The sequence below is a fragment of the Triturus cristatus genome, chromosome 1_2 (assembly GCF_964204655.1).
Source record: "Triturus cristatus chromosome 1_2, aTriCri1.1, whole genome shotgun sequence".
Classification (NCBI taxonomy): Eukaryota; Metazoa; Chordata; class Amphibia; order Caudata; family Salamandridae; genus Triturus; species Triturus cristatus.
In genome coordinates this window covers 542545505-542571859 of record NC_140580.1, presented here as the reverse complement: position 1 = coordinate 542571859, position 26355 = coordinate 542545505, and the positions used below count along the sequence as shown (strand labels likewise).

Genomic DNA, 26355 nt, shown 5'->3' with positions numbered 1-26355 from the left:
CATATTTTAAACATATACTATTCCTTACCTTTTATCCCATTACCTAGAAATAAGTAAAACCTTCCTTCCACCTAGTGATAGGCTCCCATATTCTTTTTTTTTTTTTTTTTTTTTTTTTTTTAAAACCTTTATTCGTGCATCTTAAAAGAACAAATACGGGCCTACAACCGTCAGGCCGGCCACAATACAGTAAAGCACTGATACCCACATTACATCCCCCGTGCGTCAACGGTCAAGATTAGCAACGAGTTATGAGTTACATACTGGAGGTATCTTTGACACCCGGGGAAGGAGAAGTGAAGGTTAATTTTAAGTTTTAAGATAATTGTATCAGGGAAAAAAGGGTCAGTGAAGAATAAGAACAAAGGAGATTCGAGTCCGCAAGATAGCTTCACCACACGGGAGAGCAGCAACATCAGTAAAAACAACAATGGAAGTAAAATCTCAAGCAGTGAGGCGGTGCAGAGATATATCAAGATAGTCACATGAGCAAGTACGCACCCCTCCAGAGCCGCCCCCACTCGATCCACCCCACACCCGGACCCCGAATCGAGGCAAGTAGAGCACAGAGACATAAAAGAAAAAGGCCCATAGAACTAATTAAGAACAGAGTATTACCCCCCCACCCTACACCAATGCGGAGGCTACGGCCTACCCCCCCCCGGCATAGTGCCTGTCGCCCAATGAACCCGAAATATAGACAGGAGAGAAAGTAGGAATAGAATAAAGAGACTAAGAAAACAGAAAAGAAGAGAAGGTGGGGAGGAGCCCACGGGACACCAGAGCGCCCCAAACCATCAGCCAGTTATGGCCTCCACAAACTGAGAGCCCACTACGCTAAACAACTGCATGCGAAGATACCATGTCACCACAATTTAAGCGAAGGAAGACAAGTCACGACGAGTGCGCACAAAACATACATACAGTTCCCGTCCCAAGCCAGCCCGTCCATGAACCCTGGCGATAGAAGTCAATCTAGCCCTGGCCCGATCGCGGGCTTGGGATTAAACCAGCCCCTACATGAAGGCCCCGTGTCCCGAGCAGACAAAGACAAGATGGCCGCTTGTGAGAAGATGGTGAAGTAGGATCACGAAATGGCCGCCGACCATCTATTGAGGTCCCTCTTTGCACCACATAAAATCCAAACCTGGCAAGTAAAGAACAGGAGTTCCACAAAAAGGAAGCAGTAGGCCACCGCGGACGGGTCCTCGAAGCCGTTAGGTGTCGCTCAGCAGGATACTCTTGCGGACGCGGTGAGGCAGGCAACAATGAAGCAGGCAGCCATAACCAGGGGGACAAAGTATCCGCAGTTGAGGTGGAGAGCGGTGGATCCCGGGTGCCGGGAACGCCGGATGAAGGCACCAGTGCAGCACAATCATACACCGCCGTTGTGTCCCCGCAAGAGGACAAAAGCACCGGGAGACCCACGCCCTGTGGATGACAAACAAAGCGCTCACGACCCGCAGCCGACAGTATGGGGTCAAACCGCTCACTCAGCGCCTGCAGGCCAGCGCACATTTGTAGTTGAAAGTCCCGCAGGACAGCCAGAACGGAGCCGCATGTCAGCGGAAGCCGGGCCCCCACATCGGCAGCAATCCGGGACGGCACTGTGGAGCTGGTGTCCGGAAGAGGTAGGGCAAAGTGGGCAGCGGGCGAGACCGGAGTATCACCCCCCAGCCGCGAGCAGGCACTCAACGCCATGTTTTGCCGCTATACGTTGCAAAGGCCAGGGGGGGGGGTCGTGGCAAGGAGCCCACTCCCCTCAGGTCTACGCCGCAGCAGGGAAGGCCGACCGTCGCTTCTCTTCTCGCAGGTTCTCTTTGCCGCCGGCTAGGCAATAGGTGAAGGGGGTCAGCAGCCTCCCACAGCGCGGTCCTCAGAGCGGGGCAGGAGACCCGCTGCACCGGGGCCCACCCCACAGCTCCAGCCAGTCAGGCACAGGGTGCAGAAGGTGTCCGGCCGTCTCTCCCCGGGCTCATCCGGCAACGATCCGTGGTGCGAGGTGAAATCGGGACCGCGGGGCTCAGGTTAGCGCTAGCTGGTCCGGTAACTGCGGAGTTTCCAGGGGGCCGGCAAAGGCCATAATGGCGCAGGGGTTTAGTGCAGAGGACAAAAGCACCCACAACTCGGGCATCCGGGCGGGCTGAGACTCCGGGAAAGCGGCAGCGCGGTCAGCGCGCCTTCGCATACGTTGCACCTCGAAATTCGGCGAGGATGGGCATCAGGATAGTAGTCCGAGGCCACGGGCCGACGGAGCCGAGCGCTCAAGCGTCTGCTCCGGTCGCCATCTTGGCTCCTCCCCCCGGCTCCCATATTCTTAACCCAAGCTGTCTTCTTCTCTTGCCTTTTCTATCATAAATGGGCTTTTCGAGATTATGTGCTGCCAATAGGTTAGCCAACCATATTTGCCAACCCAGGGGATTCTTATCCAACCAGGCTCTAGCTATAGTTAATCTGTAAACTGCCATGGCTATAAACATAAATTCCCTTTGTGGAGTATCAGTCTCTGGGCTAATCCCTAAAAGGATCCATAGTGGTGTGAGTATAATTTGTATGCCTAGGGATCTGTTTATAAATGTCTCTATATCTCTTATTAAGGTATACAATTGGGGGCAAGATGCAAAAATATGCACAATGTCTGCGCCAAACAAGTTACAGCGAGGGCAGGAAGTCCCTGTGTTACCTCCCCATTTTGAGATTCTAGCAGGGGTGAAGTATAATGAATATAGGGTCTTATAGTGTTGTGACTGTAGCGGAGCAGAGCAGAGAATTGTATAACCCAGACCCAATGACTCCTGAAACCATTGTTCTTCCCCGCTCAGATTTTCGGCCCACTTTTTACTATATTTATCCAAATCATCTGGTTTCCCTTTTATCAAACTTGCATAAAAACTTCTAATTGTGCAGTCCTCCAGCATCTTTATCTTCTCTAGAATTTCGTTCGTCGCAAACCCTACTGGGCCCCCCTTTTTATTGCATAAAAAGCTTCTCACCTGGAGGTATTTAAAAAACCCTCGTCTATCTAATCCAAATTTATTTATTAAATCAGTAAACTGCAACACCCCCTCAGAATCCATAACGTCACCAATCTGAACTATACCCTTATCAGCCCATCCCGAAATTGTCGAGTCTGCGAAGACTGGAGCCGGAAAAGAGTTATTCCTATATAATTTAATATATCTATTGAGTCTTCCCAGACCAGCATTCTTCAGGAAGGCTTTCCATACTTTGATTGCCGCACTGACCGTCTTGAACCTCGTTCTCTTGTAGTACCCAAATTCAATGCAGTTTAAAAAAAAGTTTTCCGCCTCGCCCCCTAACACGGTTGCATACACCTTGGTGGAATTTGTGGTGACTCTTGGATCTATTCCACCCCCTCCTATCAGCCCCTGCATATATTGCAGCGCTGCTGCCCAATAATATAATCTAAAATCCGGTGCACCCCACCCACCCCTCTCTCTAGGGAGGGAGATAAACCTATAGGCTCTTCGCGTCTTTCCTTGGGCCCAAATAAATCTATTTAGTGTTGCCTCCAGCGCATTAAACCATACGGCTTCAAAAAACAGATGGATAGTCCTAAAAAAGTAAAGGAATCTAGGTAAAATTAACATCTTTATTAAGTTGGTACATCCCACCAGGGATAAATGCAGATTATTCAGCCTCTCCAAGTCTGCTTTTACCTTGCTAAGTAATGGGACCATATTTCCCTCTACCAGCTTATCTAAGTCTGCCGTGATCGTGACTCCCAGGTATACTGCTGATCCAACCACCCTTGTGTCATTACAATTAGAGTACATCAACTATCTGTGTCTTGGACCTGTTCAAATTTTAACCAGATATTTGTCCAAATACCTGCGCCGCTGCTTCCACCTCCGTAATAGCCAATGCTGGATTAGGTGTCAGAATGGCCACATCGTCAGCATATGCCAGCGTTTTGACCTCGCTGGTGTTAAACTTCCTAGGGGGAATATCATGGTTACCTTCTAACCTTCTTAGTAGAGGGTCCAAATACAGAGAAAAAAGAAGGGGGGACGAGGGGCAGCCTTGCCTAGTCCCCCTAGTGATCTTAACTGGTAATGAACATCCCCTATTAACTCTAATTCTGGCTATAGGTTATTTATATAGAGTTTGGATGGCTTTTATATATCCCTCTCCTATGCCACACCACCTCATAGCCGACCAGAGGTAGTCCCAGGAGACCCTGTCGAACGCCTTCTCTGCGTCTAGAAAGATCGCTGCCATAGGGTCTCCCGAGGTGCCTGCCGCATCAAACATTGTGATTACCTGTCTAACATGTTGCGTAGTGCCCTTTCCTGGGATAAAACCATGTTGTGCAGGGCTTACCAGGCACTCAATGATACCAGCCAGCCTTGTTGCCAGTATTTTTGAATACACTTTAGTATCTGCATTCATTAATGTAATTGGCCTATATGAGCCTGATGCTGTCGAGGACTTCCCTTTTTTTAAAATCACAATAATGTCCGCTCCACCCCAAGACTCAGGAATAAATTCCCCTTTTTGTGCCTGCAACATAATACTATACATATCCCTTTCCAACACTCTTTCAAATACTTTATAAAATTCCACCGGGATCTGGTCCGGACCGGCTGCCTTACCCGAGGGTAGATTACACAAAGCTATGCTAACTTCTTCCAGCTGGAATGGGGCGTCTAACATCTCTCTTGCTTCCTCTAGCATTAATGGGGAAGGGGTGTCCTCGAGATATCTCTCTATTTCTTTTGACCAATCTTCAGGATCGGAGGTATATAAATCCGTATAAAATTGTCTAAAAACCTCCCTTACTTTATCTGGTTCTGTGACAGCATTGCCTTGGTCATTTATAATCTCTTTTATATCTGTAAAAGCTAACTTTTGTCTGGTCCGCACAGCTAGAATGTGACCCACCCTTTCACTTAGTTCATATGCGTTTTCCTTTCTGGTAAGATAATTCTCTGCAGCTTTCTTAGTGATGGATTCTGTGATTTCTGCTCTAAATGCTGTAATTTTAAGCAGATGCTGCTCCAGTGGCCGATGCTGCTGAATGTCTAGGGCTAGTGCTTCTTCGACCTTAAGTAACTTCCTAGAAGCTTCTTCAACCCTGAGTTTCTCCTTCTTTTGTCTCGCTAATACAAAGCTGAGTGTCTCGCCCCTAACCCCAGCCTTAAAGGCATCCCATACCACCCCCGGAGGTGCTGTCCCTCTATTTATATCTCAGTAATTTTTAATCCAGACCTCCATAAACTCCTGATATACCTCATCTTTCAGTAATATTCTTTCAAATGTCCACTGAGTATCCTTTCTTTGAGGCTTACCTATTTTAACTGTTAACACCAGTGGGTTATGATCGGAAACAGCTCGGGATGTCTTTCAATCTGTGATCCCTGAATCAGGGACCTAGTAATTAAAAAATAATCTAACCTAACCATAACTTTGTGGGGAGCTGAGTAAAATGTACTACCATCTATATTCGGATGCAGCTTGGTCCATGGATCATCCAGGGAATTATGCAAAACCATATCTGACAAGGCCCTATTTGTTTTCTTCTTCCTCCCCAAATAGCGCCCTCCTGGCTGTAGAAATGAACTACTAAGATCATGAATGTTGAGGTCGCCACAGCATACAATTGGCTCTGGCCACTGAGCCAGCTCTGTGTCTAAATATTGAAAAACATCCGGGTCATCCTCTGTTGAGCCGTAAATGTTTACCAACGTAAGCCTTTCTCCTTTAAAAACTATCTCCATTAACACCCAACGACCCCACTGATCTTCCCGCTTCCTACTCACAATCACGTTTCCACTTCTCCCCAGTACTGCTACCCCTCTCGTTCTTGTCCCTTGTTTGGAGTGTGCCAATAACGAGAAACCGAGCTGTTCCAATAAGTACCCCCTTGAACCTTCTACGTGTGTCTCCTGAAGGCAAACCAGATCTAACCGAAGTGTTTTAAGTAGAGCAGCAACTCTAATTCTTTTGTTAGGGTCGTTAAGTCCACAGACATTAATTGTGGCAATTCTACAAGCCATTGCTTTGGAACAGATATCTTCCCTGTAAATACATCCATATCCTTAAGTATATATGTGGCCACGAAAAGTCGTCAGTGTACTGCTGATAATGCTCAAAGTGTACTTTGCTGTATACTATACTGTGCTGTGCTAAACAATGTGTGCCATAGGATTGAAGTCCATTTACCCCCCCTCCCTCCCCCCTAGCCCCCCCAACCTCCCAACCCTGCCCTCCCCCCCCCTTTTACAGGCAAATAGGTCAATCGTGACCTATGTGTGGCTGCTTGTGAGTCATAGTTGTCGCCTCCCTCTCCCCTTGAACCCGAAATATCTACCCGCAGTAGTGCTCCCTCTTGGAAATTTTGCCCCCCTTCCATTCCTGTACCTTATCAGTTATTTCTCATCTACCCCACTTTCTGTCCTTTTAATTCTTCTAAGAACTGGTTTGCTTTGATCTCTGAGAAGAACATTCTTACATGACCCCGTGTGACTACTTTAAGTCTAGCAGGGAACAGTAGGTATGCTTCTGAACCCAAATTTTGAAATGGAGTAATTAGTTGCCTTAATTTCCATCTCCTCTCCACCGTCACATGACAAAAGTCGGGTCTCGCAAAAAATGTGGAGCCGTTGAAAGATCTTTTCGAGTCCGGTCTGGCCTTATCAATAATCTCCTGTCTCAGCAAGTAGTTCCCCACATACACCAACATTGCCCTGGGCAGGCTCTCTTGGCCGGTAGGCCCTTTTTTCCTTAGTGTGAGTGGGAATCTATGAGCCCTTTGGACTTCCGACTCCCATTGCCAATGCGCCTCTGGAAAGGCCCCCTTTAGCAGATTTTTTACAAACCCTCTCGCATCCTGCCCTTCCACCCCTTCAGCCAGTCCCAAAAGTCTAACATTGTTTCGTTGTTGGCGGTTCTCAAAGTCCTCCATCTTCCACTGCATATCTTCTACCACCTTCTCTTGAGTAGATTTAAAAGATCGCCAGTGTGCCATATCATCTTCTAACCTTCCAGTCCTTTCCTCCACCTGTACTACTCTGTCCGCCACCTCTTCGTACAGTTTGTTCATTTTTTTGAGAGAGGACTGGATTATTTTATTATCTTGTCTGGCCCTCCGGCTCACCGCTCTTGCCTCCCCTTGCATCTGTTTCAGGGTATTAAATAATAAATCAAATGGTGTTTGCTGGGGTGTTTCTCCTGTTGGAACCTGGTTATCTTCTTGATATATACTTGATGTGGCTGAGTAGTCCCATAGGAGTTTTATGCTCATAGACGTGGGGGAGTTCTGTCGTCCTGGCTTGAAGATCTTTTTCTGGGTACTTTTCCCTCCTGATGAGGTAGACTCAGTGTCAGAACCCCCACCTAGACTGCCTTCGCTGGAGGCTACTGATTCGGAGTCTTCATTCAGGGGAAAAAATCGGTCACCCTCTGGGGAACCTGCCCCTCTGTTATCTGTATTCTTAGAACGAACATCTGTAAATAAATAATGCGGTGGAGTTCTCTCCACCCCTCCCCCATGGTCTGTTGTTGAGTAAGGGCTATTCATCCCGGCCTCCACCTGCAATAGAGCGTCTAGCATGGAGGCCCTTCTTTTGGACGTGAAGATCACTATACAAAAAAGGTAATATATATCACTTTTTCCGCAAGCTTTTCAAATTAGCTTCGCCGCACACGGACCACAGAATGGGTGCAATAATCAAATATTTATTTTTGATGCCGCCATAACGCGTTTCAACTTGTTGAGAGTCTTGATCACATGGTAACGTTGTGGTCATGCTTTACTTTTTTTAAAGTGACATTGTGTTGGGTGATTGGTTAGAACTCGCACATGATCAAGGACATAGAAAAAATACTTATTTTCAAATTCATTTCTTCATGGCATAAATGCTTAGATGTGATTACCACATTGGAAATACATAATAATATTTTTTATATTTAGTTTTAAGCATATATATCATTGTTTTTGCGTAAACTTGCATTTTGATAAATATCTATGCATATCCTTTCAATAAATGATAAAAAATAAGTTCCATGTAAAAACATTTTTATGTATATCTAGGACCATCACCATTTAAAATCAACATAATTATTTTGTTTATCTGCTCATTTGTTGTGGTGAATGGTCCTGCTTTGACATCAAAGCGTTCAAATATTTCATCTGTTGTTGACCAAATTATTGCTTAAATGCAGCATGTCAATAAATAATAAATACAGGAAGCTTTGTGCAAAATACAATATCTTTAAATCAAGGAATATATACTATAGTTCTTTCTCCCCTCTGGGTAATCCTTCATATTGTACAGATAAATCTAGAAAATACATATTATCCTATGTCCTAATGTGCAAAATAGTGCTAAATAAAGTGCAAGTGCTAAGTGCTTGTGTTAAAAACCTCGTTTTCCTTTCTATTTATAGATATTTTTAATTATTCCATTGTTTCTTACTTTTTTTGGTTTATTTTAATCCTTAATTGCCCTGTTTGATTTCAATTATCTCATTTGAATAATTATGATTTCTCTTTTTATTAAATTACACCTTTTTCACCCTTTTCTTTTCTTCTTTGTACCTGTGGAATATATCATATTGGAATCTCAGATTATTTTCCTTCATCAGGTTTTTTCCGTTTATATCTCTCCTCAGTCTCCAAGGGGCATATATATGTGTTTATAAAAGCTTGAATTTATGTACATTGGGACATGTACGTTCCAGATACTAAATATTAAATACATAAATAAATATATATAAATATATAAATATCTTAAAAACATACCGTAAAAAATACATAAAACCAACTGTTTAAAATATCAATATTTGAGTTGTAATTTGTTAGACAGTACTTGGATTTTATAAACAGGTGTACATATCCTCGGTGTTATTCAGACCACCCGGTGACTTAGAGTCCATTTCAAGGATATACCTTGTCTCTAACCTTCGCAGTTTGGCCTCTCTGTTGCCACCTCGCCTACTCAGGGGCACTGAATCTATTAGATAATATTTCAGGTCTTGGCTCTTGGATTGATGGTATTCCCTAAAGTGCCTTGCAACAGGGTACGTATTGCCTTGATTAGTTGTAGACCTGGTGTGTTGTAATATTCGTTTGTGGGCCTGTAGCTTTGTACTTCCTATATATTGTAGCCCACATGGGCACACCAGGACATAAACAACGTACTCTGTTTTACAAGTAAGCAATTTGATTATCTTAATCTCTTCATGGCTGAATGGTGTCACATATGAGGTTTTGTTAATGCCCAATTGACATGCTTTGCATGTCTTACACCTGAAAAATCCTTTATGGGATTTCAACCAACTGCAATTTTCAATCAATTCTGGATTTGTTTTCATCAGTCCATCTCTCATCGACGGTGCCCTTTTATGTGTAATGGATATTTTATGTGACAAGGTGTGTCCTATTACAGGATCGCTCAAAACTAATGGCCAATTGCGTTTGATGATATTATGCAATTCTTTATGCTGTTTACTGAATTCCAGAATTATACAGAACGCCTCCAACTTAATTTCATTAGCTGGAGTTCTGGTTACCTGTTGACATTGAAGATTATTTACATATGTCACAGGTTTGAGCTTAATTAATTCTAATCTTTCTGGAATCATAGATTTTGTTATTGCCCCTTCTATAGTTTTGAGTGAATAACCTTGTGCTAAGAATCTAGCTTTGGATTCTTCCTGGGCCTCTTTTAACGTCGTTTGATTGCTGTTAACCCTCCTCAAGCTGAGCATTTCCCCGTAGGGAATGCTATTTATAAGATGTCTTGGATGGGCACTGCTGGAATGTAAGGTTGAATTCCCAGCAGTTTCCTTGTGGTAAAGTTTTTTCTCAATTTGGTTGTTCTCAATGTATACTCTTGTATCTAAAATATTGACTGTTGTTTTACTTATGGTGGCTGTAAAATGTAAATTGACTGAATTTACATTGATGGATTTAACAAATTCTTGTGCTTCATTTTCAGTGCTCTTCCAAATGACAAATAAATCGTCAATAAAGCGTAGCCAAAGAATTATATTGTTTTTAACAATCATCTCATGATTCTTGGCGAGAACCAGCTCCTCCCACCAGCCCATGTGTAAACAAGCATAGCTGGGGGAGAAGCTGGCTCCCATAGCCACGCCCATTGTCTGCTGTTAGTGTAAATTGTTAAACATGAATATATTGTTTGTTAGGCAGTATTCAACCATCTCAATCACCATCCTGCTGTGGTCTGTCAATTCACCCAATTCTGCTGTTAGGTAATACTGTAATGCTCTGATACCATCAGTGTGTTTGATACTGGTATACAGTGATGTAACATCTAACGCCATTAATAAGTAATCATTTTGCCACTCAACGTCTTTCAATTTGTACAAAAAGTCACCGGTATCCCGTATGTATGACGTTAATGCTTGTACGTGATGTTGTAAATAAAAATCCACATATTGGGACGTATGTTCCAAAAGACCCTCACGCGCCAAAATTATAGGTCTGCCCGGTGGTTTGTTTGCGTCTTTGTGTATTTTTGGTATAAAGTATATCGATGGTGTGATGGGGTAATCATTTTTCATAAATTTATATTCATCCATAGTTATTAACCCCTTCATTTTCCAAGATGACAATTTTGTGTAATATATTTTGTGTATTTCCTTTAAGTCTGTTCCATTCCGTATTGTATAGCATTTGGGGTCATTTAGTTGTGATAGGGCTTCTTTGGTATATTCTACTTTGTCCCATATTACAATATTGCCCCCTTTGTCAGAGTTTCTTATTACTATTGAGGCCTCATTTTCCAATTTTCGGACAAGTGAATAGTATCCCATGTTGCGTTTATTGAATTTTCCTTAGTACTTTGTACTCTATTATTTAGTTGTTTAATTTCTGTGGTTAGGTGCTCATTGAAAACGTCAATCAAATCTCTTGGACTGACTGGGGTAAATGTTGATTTAGCCCTGAATGATGATGGAATTGTTGGTTCCTTGGGTGTTTTTGCTGTTAGAATATCACCACCAGCTTTGTTGCTCCCAATGTCCTGATTGTTATATTCCCTTCCTTACAAAGTTCATTTAGGGCTTCTAATAGAGGCACATCTTGTGTGTTCGTGTCTCGCATGGTTGTACTTTCTTCATTTGCCTCAAACTTATCTTGCTTCGTATCATTGTCCAGTAACATATGGTATTTTTTTAGTTTAAGTTTTCTGATACAGCGATATACATCCATCCTAGTTCTGGAATAATTAAAGTTACTTTCCGGGCAATATAATAAGCCCAGACTCAATATCTGTTCTTACGCTTTTGTTAAATTTATTGTTGCCAGGTTAATGATGGTTTTATTTGACTCCTTTATGTTCATTGCTGTTGTCTCCATCTTCCCCTGGCTTTTTTCCTGGGATTTGATGTGCTTAAGCCTTGCTTTTCGCCTCTGCCTGCGTTTGTAGTTTTGGCAATTGGGACTTTGTTTGTTTGATTCCTTGGGCGCAAAGTCTACCTTCTGTCCATACATAAAAAATTAATTTCTTCACCAGGAGCTGGAATATATATATACAATATTTACTAAGAGCACGGACAAGAATAGTTTTTTGCATTATAATTTTGTCCTCAATTTCCCACTGAAACCAAACCTCCCTTTCCACAGCCGTTAAGAGTGAAAAAGGGAATATTTCTGAAAGAGTTGAAAATAATCATCAATAATTGGTAACAAACATTTCGAGCAAGTGCTTACCAGGATCGGATAATGCAGGCAGCAAAGGAAAGGGCGTATGGACTATGTAGAGAAGATTGAAGTCAGCCAGTGGTAAGCAATGGGAGGGCCCTAAGCCCACTGTAAGTTAATGAAATGTCTCACAAGCTACAGCGCATGTGCTGTTTCAAGTGAGACCTAAAAAGTTGTCAGAAACGAGGCAGAGCTGCCACTGAAAATGAGAGCTTTTATTCTCTCAAACTCTTCTGTAGTGAATCATGGAGAGGAGGAATTACAGAGCTGCTTTTTTATGTCTCATGCTGACCTAGCCCTTCCCCCATTGACTTTATGTTCAATTTGTGATTTATGTGATAACCTGGATCAAAGACACAGTTGATTGGAAGTAGGTATCTCACTACATTGTACAAGGTGTCCAGACTACTATAAGTATTCAGATTTTACATCTCTGGTATTTCCAGTCTTGGCAAATGATGCTGACCCTACTAGCTCTAAAATGCTTAATTTACCCCCACACTTCTTTAAGGTCACTCCTCAAATGTGGGACACTTTTTTGGTGAGCTTGGGCCTATTTTTGGTCCCAATCTGAACCTGTCTTTTTCTGCTCGGTTCGAGTAACGTGGCTAGAGTAACTCTAGAGCCTCCTGAAGCCGTCCGTTGTGATATCTTGTGAACCTCGCCCTTCCTGCTGGATGTGGTGGTGTTTACAACTGTACTAGATTTATCCCTGGGCAGACACCGCAGGGTAGAAGGTGAGCCACAGGCGGAACTTAGCAGGGTCAGGAATAGATTCTGTCTTCAGTCTAAGAGTGCTATTTTGGACATCCCTGTGCATTTTAATGTGACTTTCAAAACGTGCTACTGCAGTTCTATGGATCTGCCCACTTAAAGCAAAAACAGGCAAATGCAAACTGAGAGAATTGAGTTCTCCTTACAATTAGAGCATAATAGGCATTGCACAACCCATTCGATTAGGGTTGTGAAAACCATGGTCCTCGAAACCCAGTAATGGGAATACAAGTCAACGGGAATGACAAAAATGCGTGTCTGATGATTTTGGCCATAGTCTCCACCTAGCTCTGTATGTGCTCAAAGGGCAGGCAGAGATCACAACAAATATTTTTTATGATGGGGTTTCAATTGGTAACTATGTCTTAGCCTGTTGAATGTCAATGAAAATGTTTGTTTTCTTTTATTTAGCATTCTGTGTATTTTACTAATATGTTTATAATGACACTTTGTTTATCTAATGAACTATATATTTAGGTGAGCTTGACAAAAGCCGATACTCTTGGACAAGAGATAAAACAAAGAGAGCATTGAAAGTGGGCTTTTACATCTTTAATAGGAGTATCTTTGATGTACAGTTGTTGGAAGCTGCAGACCTCTAACCACTGTATGATCTCAAAATTAGTTTAAGTAGCCTATGTGTATTTGAACCATCAGAAAAAAGTAGATAAGTTACATGAACAATTGCACCAACTTTCCTTATTTAGGGCAAAAGCTTCCGTCCATTTTCAAAAAATTTAAAATTTCGCAATATTTTCACTCTGTCTATCCTAAAACATTTATTTCTCTGATGCAAGTCAATGGGCAAATGCGGCATCCTCTTTCTACTGCCTGGTCTCCCTGGGGACCACAAATACTGGCCTGTGTGAACCATTTGTTTTCCCCTGTCTCTTTTGCCTATTCATACTCTTCCCTCCCCCTCCACATTTGCCTTCTTCCATTCCACCTCCACCCACCACCGAAGAAAACGTGGTAAATAAATAGCACCATTCTCACAGCAATTGGGACTAAATGGCATTATTAGGCAGGAGGTCTTGGGTCAGAGAGGATATGGAGGAGGGGTGATGGAAGGGGTAAGGGTGGTGAGGAAGGGGACGAGTGAAAACCTGTTCCCCCCTGCAAAAGAGATCACAATTTGAGGCATTCTAAGTTGTTATTGCATGTTTTATTTAGAGTATTGTATTGTATTGTAATTGCATTTATATAGTGCTTACTACCCTGACGAGGCGTCAAAGCACTTTTTAGTCGAGTAGCCCACTACTCCGGAACCCATACAAGATTAGTGGTGAATTAGTATTGTGAAATATGAAAGTAATTTGAGTGGTGGATATGTTTGTCAGTTATTTGGATTGAGAAGGATAGCGGAGGTATAGAAAAGAGAAAGAGGATTGCATTTATATAGTGCTTGATACCCCTGATGAGGTGTTGATACAGTAGCGGTAATCTAATTGCATATGTGGATATTTTAAACTATAATAGAACATATTGGACTTTTATCCCGACGACAATGTGCACTACCTATTGGCCTGACTATTTTCTTTCTCCTAAAATGATGTAAGTCGGGTCTCACAGCTCAGATAATGAACTACATTTTTCATCACTGTTAATGTCAGTTTGATTACCACTCAGCAAATAATTCCAGTTTGTCGAAAGAAATACCAAACAGTTGAACCAGGAATTACAGCTGGTCCCTAATTTACCCCTAGCTTCCTCCCAGGTAAGTGCTTTGATAATGCCTTTGTTTGATCCACGGAGCCTGTTATTAGCAGATAGCTACAGACACAAAACAAAAACAGATTGGTCTTGAAGATAGAACTGTAAGCGAATGTGGGCCTGGGAATTGGAAAAGCAAGGCTACAGAAAACTCAGGACATTGTGCTGAATAATAGTTGGCCAGGAAAGGCAGCATGGACTCAGAACAGATTACCATCAATTTAACTCTGATCAGAGAGAACAGGCACGCCAGCACAGTTGCCAGTTAACCATAAAGGTATCCTAATGCAACATTTATATTCCTTGATTTGTATATGCTTTTTTGTTTTTATTGTTTATGGTAAATAAATATATATTTTTGCTATTTTATTGTCATTTGCTGAATGCGACTTTATGAATTTCTTAAGCACACAATTCTTGTTATCATGATTTAGGCCATGCCCCTCATTGTGTTGACCACGCCCCTTTGCCAGGGTTGCCACGCCCCTTTTAGAGACCTCGCAGTTTTTGCATCCCACTTGCAACCCTTCCCAGAGTGAACTGCTTTAACTTATGAAATGTGTTTTGCATGTTGTCCTTGAGCATCCCATCCACTATTGTGTTCTGAGCGTCTTGTGTTTTCTTTGTGTTTTTTTCCAGATAACGCGAAAGTTCGGCATCCCCGGCTTGAAGCAAGCGATGGAGTGGTTTGGCTACTACGGAGGCCCCTGCCGCCCCCCTCTGCTCCCGTTGACAGAGAGTGAAGTGAAGGAGCTTCACAGAGATTTTACAGCTAACGGCTGGCTCTGAGCGCTGTGCCGGCAATGCTGAGCTACTCCAACTCTTTCATTGCATGACCTTTTGCCTTCAGGAGCATTGGTTAAATAATTGTTCATGTTCTCTTATTTGCTTTTTTTCAACAACTGAGTGTACTATCGATGCTGCTAATTGGTCAGTGCACAATGCTGGTGGTCGTCGTCACAAAATGAATCCTTTTTGCTTGCCTACTTTTAGCTCTGATCCGAGGTTGATTGTGCTGCCTTTGAAAGGTATTCGCATACCTCTTGTAAAACCATGCATACAAGTAGTTTGTCAGCGCACAGTCCTGCCACCAGTGTACTTTGTTGAGCTGTTTCAGACAGTAGCAAAATGGGCAATTGCCCACAGCCTCCACCTTTTGCCGGCCCTACTGGTAAAGTTATCAGAATAGCTGGATGTCCTGCAGTAACAGTATTTATAAAAACAGATTCTTATATAATTTGATAGCAGAGCATGCTTCACAGAAGCTAACTGTGCACGCCCGACCTGAACCTTGGGCTCTCAGGCAGTTGATGGCAATTCAAAAAGAATCATTCTGTCTCATGTCTTGATCCTTACTTAGCCTGTCCTCTTCTATCTCACCTTCTCTCTTGAGTGCACTCTCTTGCTATCTCTAAATCACAAGGCACCTCACTTTCTCCCTTTCAAGACTGTTCACCTCACCTCTATCAATACACATCTCTTTACCCCACCTCTCCTGAGAACTCGCACTCACGATGATTCTCTGTGCCATCATCTGTCTCTCTACCCCCTTTCTCTGCCAGCCAACATTCTCTAATTATCTCTTTGCATATCTCAATAGATTTCCTCTGGGTGTCTCTCAGCCCTCTCTGCGCCTCAGCATTGTGTCTCGCCATTCTACCTCACATTTCTCATACCACTTCATCGCATTGTACCACTCTCTCTCACACAACCTAACCTCAGTTTACCTCCCCATGCATTTACTATGTCATTCCCTTCTCTCTCTACCTCTGTTCTTTCTACCTCGCACATGTCACTCACTACTCTACTTTCTCTACCTTTATAACATACTTTCCCTCTCTTATTGCTCTCTGCACCATCGCCTCCATTTCACCTCACCACTTCGCCATTTCTCTTTATTCTTTTCTGTACCTCATCCTTGTCAATGACTCTCTACCAGGCCCCAGGAGTTGCTGGTGTCAGGGAAGAGTGTGTGTGTGTGTGTGGGGGGGGGGGCGACAATAGCAAAACAAAAAGGACTTACTTGCTGCCCGCCGCATCGGCGCTCTACTGCAGCACAGGCTCCCAGACTCCCCTACGGCCAATCCAGGCGCTGCTCTCGTGCTGGCAGTGTTAGAGCATACCCGGGATTGGCCTGAGCGGGCTGGAATTGCTCTCTCACAGGGAGTGGGAGCCTGTGATGGCTGTCTCCAACCCGGCTCATGGTTCGAGGCTTTGTGCAGGCGGCAGCTCAGCATCATGTGACTGGGCAATAGCTCACTTAATATCCCCAACGGCACCCAGAGCCTGAATACCCTTAGGGGTGATACGTTCGCGCTTCAAAAAGAAAATTCAGTTTGGCCATCCTAAGATGGCCAGCCATATCCACATGCGCACTTGCAGCAGTGCCCACCACTCCTCCTCCATGCCTGTCATCACTATGGCCCCACTCCCAAGACTCAGCCATGTGAAGAAAAATAAACTAATAATAAACTTGTTTTATTATCATTTTTTTTTCAAGTTTTGCATCTGCTGGCAAAGGGTCAATGCTCATCCGCCATAACGGAAGAGCTACCGCTGCCAGGCCCGCTCTTCCTTCCAGCATGTAGGTCTTTCCTTTCTCTATCTCACTTCAGTCTCTCCACCTCACCTCTTTTCACCCTTCTCTCTGCATTTCTCTCTACCTCAACTCTCGCTTCACCTGACCTGTCTTTCTACATCTCTTCTCATTTTATCCCACTCTCTACCTCACTGTTTTCTACCTTCTATGCCCTTACGTTTCTCACTACACCGGTTTCTCTAAATTACCCTTCTTTAAAATGTTCTCCTCTCTCTACCTGGCCACTCTGTGTGCCCGACTTGTCTCCCTACATTCCCTGCTCACACTCTGTAGCTCAGTGTACCTCACTCTAAACCTATACCGGCCTCTCTCTGGCTTTATTTCTGATTTACCTTTCTTTCATAACCTTATGTCTCTCCCTATCTTCCCTCTCTCTACCTCATATCTATCTCCACGTATACCTCTCCCGTCTCTCACTATTCCTCTTCTCTTTCCCAATCTACATCCAAAGTAAAAAATAAATGGGTCCTGAATGCTTATTGAAGAATTCTTTTTTTATGACTACTTACCTTGCAGATGCTGTGCAACCCGAGATTTCAGCTGATTTTTCATGCCCCCTATGGTCTATGTGAGGTAGTATTTCTTTAAGTAGCAGATGTATTGCTCAGTCATAGAATGTTAGATGTCTGGTAGAATGATATGTTCCGCGTTATTAGGAGTAAGAAGGTGTATGGATGAGGTCCTTTAATAAAGGGCTCCTGCAGCAACGTTTACCACAGCATCACTGAATTAATTTCAACATCACATGTTTCACGGAATTGCCTTGCTGTAAAAACAGTCCTCTGCAGTGCCAAGAAACCATTGGGTGGAAAAGCGCTTCATAAGTCTATTTAACATAACGTAAAATTCAACATCTGTTATCTTTTGGTGTATTGATAAAATTTGTCAGTGGAGAAAGCCTCATTTGATGTTATCATCTTATGAAGATTGTATATTTTAAAGTATTTAATTGAACAGTCTTCTTCTGTTGCTTGGTACATGAATAATAACCACACAGAATAAAATTAAAACTGCACTTATGCATGTTGCTATCAGCGAGAATAAAAATGAACAGTTCTAACATGTTTTAGAATATTCCTATCAGCCTAACGCTTTTTCTGTGTTCTACACTAGGATAGCACGGAATAGCAAGCTTGCCTTTAGAGTTTCTTGGGGTCCTGTTCACTGCATACCCGTTCAAAGAGTATCAACTGTGTTATCAGACTTCAGCTGGGAAGAGAGTGTGCCTTCAGAAGGACAAAACATGACGGCTGGGCTCAGCTCCTCTCATCAATTGATTGGCTCTTGGTAGAAGAGTGTATGTTCTGGCAGTCTGCAGGACCTCTCGTCATAACTGGTGCAAAGGCCTCTCCACCTTAATGGTCAATTCCTGGAGTTTACATAGGTTATTAACCACTGACGTTTAGCTTGCATTGCATAATCTAGTGGAGATATTCCGAAATCTTAAATGCGACTGGGGTAAACCATCAAGATGACAATACATCAACTGAGACTACATGTTTACATCACATATCTACTGTTAAACCTTGAGATGCAGATATTGAAGAGTTTGTGTTACATTTGTGTCCACCAATCAGTGTTTAGATGAAAGTGACACTTTCACAAGTTCTGCAAAAGATAACAACGTGCTGACTGCGGACCAAACACAGACAGGCTAACTTAATGTTTTAAAAATGTAGTCTTACTTGGGGGTTCACGACAACGGTTTGCAGTTTTATCTCTCAAGTTATGGAATACATTACTCTTGGGCATTAAATTAATATCCTCTCTGCAGGTTAGACATGCTTTATACTCATGTCTCCAGAAGGGAGAAACCCCCCTGACTCCCCACCCCTCGAGGACAAGCTACTGGATGGCTACTTACCAACAAAAGCCATCTCACTCACCTACAAAAAGTTAGTTAATCACTCTGGCAAACCCCTTCTGAAACTACGGGAAAGTGGGAGAGGAATGGCATAATACTGGATGACGAAGATTGGGCAATAGCAGTGACTTCACCAGCAAGGCTGAGGCTGGTGCAACTTTAAATCCTGCACCGGATCTACATCGCGGGCCAGGTTTGGTTCAGATGGGGGAAGGCAGCGGATGGCAAATGTAGAAGGGGTTGTGGAAGTGAAGGCACATTCCTCCATATATTATGGGAATACACACTTATACAGAGGTACTGGAGGAAGATACATGAGGTAATGGGTGAGGTGTTAAGACAAGAAGTCCCCCTGGAAGCAAAAAGATGTCTTCTGAACGTATGGGAGCCTACTGAACTGAATAACACACGTGTCACCTGGGATACACTGGGACTGATGATAGCGAAACGCAACATTGCTCAGAAATGGGGGGCGGCACAGGTACCTTCGGTTTCCATCTGGAAGAGAGCTATGGATTGGTGCATGTTCCGTGAAAAGTGTGTATGTGTGGCTAGGGAATGCCCCCAAAATGGTCCCGCATCTGGAATGATTGGAATGAATATAGAGGGAACATCTGTACCCCGCCATTGATACCAGCTCAAGAGGAATGATTGTTGACAATGTGCTAGTTCCCCATTGTTACGATGTCGTGCACTTATTTTTGAGAAAACATTTCGCTATGCTGAGAACAGAGACTGTACTGTGTGGTGCCTGGTGATGTTGATTCCTATTGTTAATAAAAAGAATTACACAAAAAAAAAAATAATATCCTCCCACATTTTAATTAGAGATCCATATGGTTAACTGTCTTGCTTTGCCTTAAACACAGTCTTCTGCAGCGTAAGGAGAATGTTGAGGCGCTTCATAAGTCTATTTAACATAACATTCAACATCTGTAGTCCTTCAGTTTATGGTTTGATTTTTGGTGCGTGGAGAATGCCTTCTCTGTTGTTAAAATCTTATGAGGATTGTAGTAAAAAAAGAAAGGGTTTATGATAATGTCTGGTGACTTGGAAGGGCTGCATTTCAGACGGTTCCCAGGGGTCCTGCCTCTGTGCTCATGCCCCTCATTTATTGGCTTCTTTTCATGATCTACATCCTAATGAGCCTTGGCTAGAGGAGGATCAGGGGGCACTACAAGGGGTGAATTTCATTACTGCCTCGAATCAGCGAATTAGGAGGAAAGGGGGACGTACACACACAATATCGTGAGGAGAATAGAAATATTGCCCAGAACAAAACAAGACACTTAAAGATACATTACCCAAGAGGTACACTAGGGAAAGGACTGATTCTTGAGGCTTGGTGACTTCGGAGAACTAGCCGATGGCGCTTTGGGAAAAGACCAGCACAATCCAGCAATTAATACTACCAGGTCACCAGCCTTATAAGAAACGTGGGTCACTCAGTAGTTCCAGTGCAGTCGCAGTATAAGGTGGAAACCTTGCCCACACTGCCTTGCATCATTACAGATTGGTTGTTGTGGGTCCTGCTACTTGCTCCAGGTTGTTCACTGGCTTTGCATTCCTCAGCCTTTGTTATTTTTTTCCCTCCTGGGTCATGCACATTTCCCAGCATCCCCCTATTCGTATGTCTACTTTGTGGGCTGGTTGTGTTGTGTCTCCTACCTTGCAGGTGTGTTCCTGCAGTGCTCGGATTTCAGGAAGTTGGAACTTCATGGGGTTTGTTACAGCTGGACCTTATCACACGCTGGTGAGTGAACTTGTATCCTTTGTTTGTCTATCACTGAATTGCTATTTTGGACATGATACTGAATCCATCTCATCCGCTTTAGGGTGCACAAAGACAGTGAAGGTCCAATTGGACGCAATATTTAACATTACCTTGTAACAGTCACTGAAGACGCGTGTCTTCCCTTTCTTCCATTGTTTTCTTGCACAGGTCTTGACACCATAATGCTCTTTACGTTATTTGATTTCCGAAACACAAAATGGTTTTCAGTGTGGCGACAGCTGCATGTGTTACAAACGCTCCCCACATATTCCTTAAGAAAAGCAGTAATGTGGGAGGAGCCTAGCGCGCATCCAAGATGGTCGCGTGAGCACAGGGCTCCCCGGACCCTTGCTGCTCCTCGGAATTTATCCTGAGAATATCCTGATGTGGTTTGTAGAATCTGGCAGATGAAGACCGGCTGAGCACGTATCTCTTTTCAGAACTCGAATCGGACCTGGGAATCCTGAGTTGTCGTTCTTCGAACTTTTGGGACCCACCCGACGGAGGTGCCCGGGGCGAGGGTGAACCGTGGAGCCGTGTCGTAATTGAACAACAGCGGCTGCAGTGCGGTGCCAGTGGCCGCTCTACCACTTTCGGTTTCACTTTCGGACTTCAGGGGGCTGGCCTGCGAATGCAACTGATGTGGCGGGGTGTTTCCTTGGCCTCTGCGCGAGGCCTTGTCTCTACCTGCTACTAGAGTGCCCGTCGCCTCGGGTCCCCCCGCACCGTTACATTGTGGTCTCTGTGAGAAGCTGGTCTGCGGTGCCGGTGCCCCCTACGACTCTTGATCGGAGGTCCCCTTCTGTGTCTGTGACCACATGGGGGGCAAGGGGGGCCCTGAGGGGCGTAAGACTAAGGCCTCCCTCCGCGGGGGACCGGTCCAGGCCAACAACATGGACCGCTACACTCAGGGCAGAGGGTCCCCTGGAGCGACCGGCCCCCCCCCCGGATGCCGTCGGTGGTGGCTCGACCGTCTCTCCGGAGCTCTCCCTGCAGGACATCATGGGCGCCATTGATGGCATCAGGGAAACCATCGCCACGCAATACGAGGCCCTGGCCCGTAAAATCGACACGGTGGCAATCGATGTCACCTTAATTCGGGCTGATCTCTCCAAAACTAATGAGAGGGTTCAGGCTCTCGATGTGCGGACCTCCACCCTTGGTACGGATGTGTCGGACCTGCAGGCCGCGCTTGGTGACATTAAGGCGGTCAACGACCAGATGGCCCGGCGGCTGGAGGACTTCGAGGGACGGGCCCGACGCCACAACATCCGTGTCATAGGTGTACCGGAGTCCTCCGACAGCCGCCCGGTTGACCTCCTGGTTGAGGAACTCATCCTCCAACAGTTGGCCCCTGCAGGCCTAAGTAAGTTCTTTGCCGTGGAGCGGGCCCATCGAGTTCCGGGCGGTCGGCCACGGCTGGGGGCCCCCCCGAGGCCTATCGTGGCCAAACTGTTCCACTATAGAGACCGAGATGCGATTCTGCAGGCCTCACGGGTCCACGGCCCGGTGCGTCATGAGAACTCATCCATTAATTTTTATCTGGACTTTACCCAACTTGTCCAGAAACAGCGGATGGGATTCCAGGGGGTGAAGCGCCGTCTCCGTGAACTGGGCCTAAAGTACTCTATGCTCTACCCTGCAAAACTCCGAGTGGAACATGAGGATCGGACTGCCTTTTTTGACTCTCCTGTGGCCGTGAGTGACTGGCTGGACTCGCTGCCGGACAGAGGTGACCGTCCCGGGCCCTCTGCGGGCGCCGAAGGTGACGGGCCCCCTTTGGAGTGACTTTTGGTCCTTGATTTTGCCATTTTGCATTGTTCAGCTGGGTTTTATTTCTTTTATTCATTTTGTCTCACTAGGACCTGTGTGGGGGGCGGGCGGGGACGGGTCCCTTTCCTCCTCCGGGGTCTTTTCGTAGAATGGGGTTAGTAGGGCGACAGGCACACTGCAAGTTGGGGGGGTTTTCAGGCCCGCAGGGGTGCAGGGTGGGGGGAGTTGGATTTGGGGGGGGGGTTGGGGGGAGGGAGGGGTTGTTTTGCTGTATGTTTTTTGTTCACAGGGCGAGGTATTGATTATTGTCCAGATACGGGAACTGTGCTACTGACTGGGGGGCCTTTGATCTATTGGAGGGGATGGGGGGGGACGGGTTGAGACTGATGTCATGGAACGTCAATGGGTTGGGGGATCGTATCAAACGGGGTATAGTACTGCAGTATTTGCGTCGTCACACTCCTGATGTGGTGTTTATCCAGGAGACGCATCTGGTGGGCAATGTCTGTCATGCAATGAACAGGGGGGGATACCGCCTCGTGGCCCACTCTGGTTTCACAACTGGTTCCAGGGGGGCGGGCATTCTCCTGCGATCCTCACTTCCGTTGGATATCACTAGGGTAGTCTCGGATGACAGAGGGCGCTATGTGTGTCTGACTGGGAGGTGGGAGGGGCAGCCCCTTTCCCTGGTCTCAGTTTACGTCCCCCCGGGCCTCCAGAACTCCACCTTCGCTGACTTGGGTCGAATGCTGCTTGAACTTCCGGATGGTCTTTTGCTTATGGGCGGGGATTTTAATTCGGTGGTTTCGGGTGACCTCGATCGTCACCCACCCAGGGCCCTCCCCGCTGCCCAGGCATGGCTTGGTGGCCTGCTGGAGACCTTCGGCCTGGTAGATAGCTGGAGATTAATGCATCCGACCCAATGTCAGTACACTTTTCACTCTGGGGCGCATGGGAGTCTTTCTAGGTTAGACTATTTCCTTATGCCCGCGGCACAGACTGGTCGGATTCGGGAGGTTAGGCACCTGGCGCGGGGTATTTCTGATCATTCCCCGCTGTGGCTGCTCTTTGACGCCGAGACGCGGTCGGCAGGGCGGATTGCTCCCATTAACCCGTGGTACCTGCGAGACCCTATGACTCGCGACAGCCTGGTTAAGGCTATGGACCAATACTTCCTTGAAAACGAGGGGTCGGTGTCGTCCGCAATGTCTCTGTGGGAAGCCCTTAAAACCGTAATCCGCGGACACGCCCTCTCCCAGATAGTGGTGGCTAAGAAGCTCAAGAGTGAGGCAGTGGTGAAGCTGGAGACTGACATTTCGGGGCTGGAGTCGGCCTTGGAGACAGGTGTCACTCCGGACGGGCTCCATGCCCTCAGTCTGAAACAGTTTGAATACAGGTCTCTTGTCACTGACGCCGCCAAAACGTTGTATAGGGAGCAGCAGGGTCGATTGTATGATGCCGGGGACAAGGCGGGAAAGTTGATTGCGTGGCTGGATAGGAAGGAGAGAGTGAACCGTGTGGTCCCGGAGCTGTGTGTCTCGGATGGAGTGTGCGTGACTGAGCCTGGTGAGATTGTGGAATGTTTCGCTGACCACCTCCGGGCCGTGTACTCCCCGGTGACTGATAGGGACGAAGAAGACTCATGCCTTCTGCTGAGGGATATTGCTTTGCCCGGCCTGTCTGTCGAAGACCGTGAGCAGCTGGACGCCCCCTTGTCTGTAGATGAAATTGCAACGGCGATTCGGTCCCTTCGTTCGGGCAAGGCGATGGGTCCCAACGGGCTGCCTATCGAATTATATAAGTTGCGCCCGGATAAACTCGCGCCCTTCCTCCGTCGTATGTTTCAGGAGTCCCTTGAGGCAGGCTCCCTTCCTGACGACCAACGTCTGGCAACGATAGTCGTGATCCCTAAGGACGGTAAGCCACGAGATCGCTGTGCCTCCTACAGGCCTATTTCGCTGCTAAATGCAGAGCCTAAAATCCTGGCGAAAGTCCTTGCCAATCGTTTGTTGAGCGTCATCTGCGATTTGATTCATCCTGATCAATGCGGCTTCATCCCTCACCGTAACACCGCTCTGAACTTGCGGCGTCTTCACGGCGCCCTCGCCAGGGCGGAGTACCTCTCCGAACCAGCCGTGCTGGTTTCCTTAGACGCCACGATGGCCTTTGACACCATCGAGTGGCCATTTCTCTGGGCCGTCTTGACCAGATTCGGCTTTGGGGAGGGATTTCTTGGCTGGGTGAAGCTTCTTTACACGGGACCCATGGCTCAGGTGGTAGTTAATGGGCGGGTCTCTCGGCCCTTCGCTCTCGGTAGGGGTACGAGGCAGGGGTGCCCGTTGTCCCCTCTGCTCTTTGCTCTTGCCCTGGAGCCGCTCGCTGCTTGGCTCCGCTGGGAGCCCTCGCTCAGAGGGATCCGGTGGGCCCCGGGTTTCGAGGATCAGGTCTCGTTGTATGCGGACGATATTCTCCTGTATCTCACCTCGCCGCGGCAGTCGCTTAATGTTCTCTTTGATGTTCTGACTTCCTTTGGGAGAAATTCGGGTCTAACGATCAACTGGTCTAAATCCTGTGTCTATCCTATCTCCGGTGACCCCCCTCTCTTGCCGCCTCGGCTTCCGATCCAATTATCTCTGTCCGGCTTTAAATACCTGGGAATATACGTCTCGATGGACCCGGTGGCTCGCTATGAGCAGAATCTCCTGCTTCCACTTCGTCGTTTGAGGGCGGACACGGCTCGGTGGTGTAGGCTGCCCTTGTCCCCGTTGGGTCGGGCAGCACTGTTTAAAATGATGTCCCTTCCCAGATTTCTCTATGCACTTCAGAACTCCTTCGATGTTATTCCCGTGTCCTACTTTCGGGAGGTGGAGAGCCTGCAGAGGAGACTGGTGTGGGACGGACGGGCGCGTATCGCTCTGGCAAAGCTTACTCTCCCCTGGTACGACGGAGGCATCGCGCTTCCCGACATTCGCAGGTATTATTGGGCCTCACAGCTGTCGGCCATTAACCATGCCACGTATGCGCCTGGCTTGAATCCGGCGTATGAGATGGATAGATTCCTGCTTCCCGGCGGAAACTATAACAGGGCACTTTACTCCAGCTCGGCTGGACGGACCCTTACGGGCCCTACTAAGATTGCGGTACGGATCTGGAAGGCGGCCAATGTAGCCTTGGGCTGGAGTGAGCGATTAACATGTGCTACTCCTCTGTTTGCCTCCGACCGCCTGGGAAGCCTCTGGACAACGAAGGGGTTTGAACGTTGGGACACGATTGGTATTAGTAGAGTGGGAGACTTATGGATTAAGGGTGCTGTTAAAACATTCGCGGCGCTCCAGAGCGAATACGAACTTACGGAAAGGGAGTTCTTCCGCTACGCCCAGATCCGGCATGCCCTGCTCTCTGTTTTTGGGGAGGGGACCAATATCCCGGCTTCTTCGCCCCTCGAGGACCGCATACTCGATGGTCATGTCCCCGACAGTACTATTTCATTAATTTATAAAAAACTTATCAATAATCGGGCTGACCTCTTGGTGCGCCTCCGGGAGGCGTGGACGGGAGATGGGGTGGAACTGGACGACGAGGACTGGCAGTCCGCTCTGTCGTCCCCCAAGGAAGTGGCCATTCCAGCCCGTCTCCGCCTGGTCCAACTTAAGATTCTCCACCGGGTGTATGTGACGGGTCCCCGTTTGGTCTCGATGGGATTTTCTGAAGACGGGCTCTGTAAGCGGGGATGTGGACTCAGTGCCACCTTTCTCCATATCCTTTGGGAGTGTCGCGAGGTGGCGGAATACTGGCGCCGGGTTCATGTGGTCATGGGACAAGTCACCGGGGTTGTGCTGCTGCCGGAGGTGCGTCGCTGTGTCCTGAATGTGTGGGAGCCCAATGATTATAACGCGGCTCAGACTCGGTGGGCGGCCCTGGGTAACATGATTGCCAAGAGAGATATAGCGCAGCTTTGGGGTTCCCAGCGGCCTCCCACCGTGTCCGTATGGAAGGAGAACATGGACTGGTGCATGTTCAGGGAGAAGACTGTGTATGTGGCTCGTGGTAAACCGGGGGCATGGGGTAGAATCTGGGGGCAATGGAACGCGTATCGTGGGGGTATCTGTGACCCCCCCCTAGTGGACACCGATATTGCCCTGTCCCCCTGACCCTTGATGGTT

At 46.3% G+C, this 26355-nt stretch overlaps 1 protein-coding gene across 1 annotated transcript in view; it reads left to right on the top strand.

Moving 5' to 3' along the window:
* Positions 1-17843, top strand: part of HOGA1 (4-hydroxy-2-oxoglutarate aldolase 1) — a 147336-nt gene extending 129493 nt beyond the window's left edge. The window contains exon 7 of the mRNA XM_085606378.1: positions 14822-17843. Coding sequence (XP_085462504.1) covers positions 14822-14971 — 150 coding nt within the window. The 3' untranslated portion in view covers positions 14972-17843. The remainder of the gene's footprint in view (positions 1-14821) is intronic.
* Positions 17844-26355: the final 8512 nt, after the last annotated feature.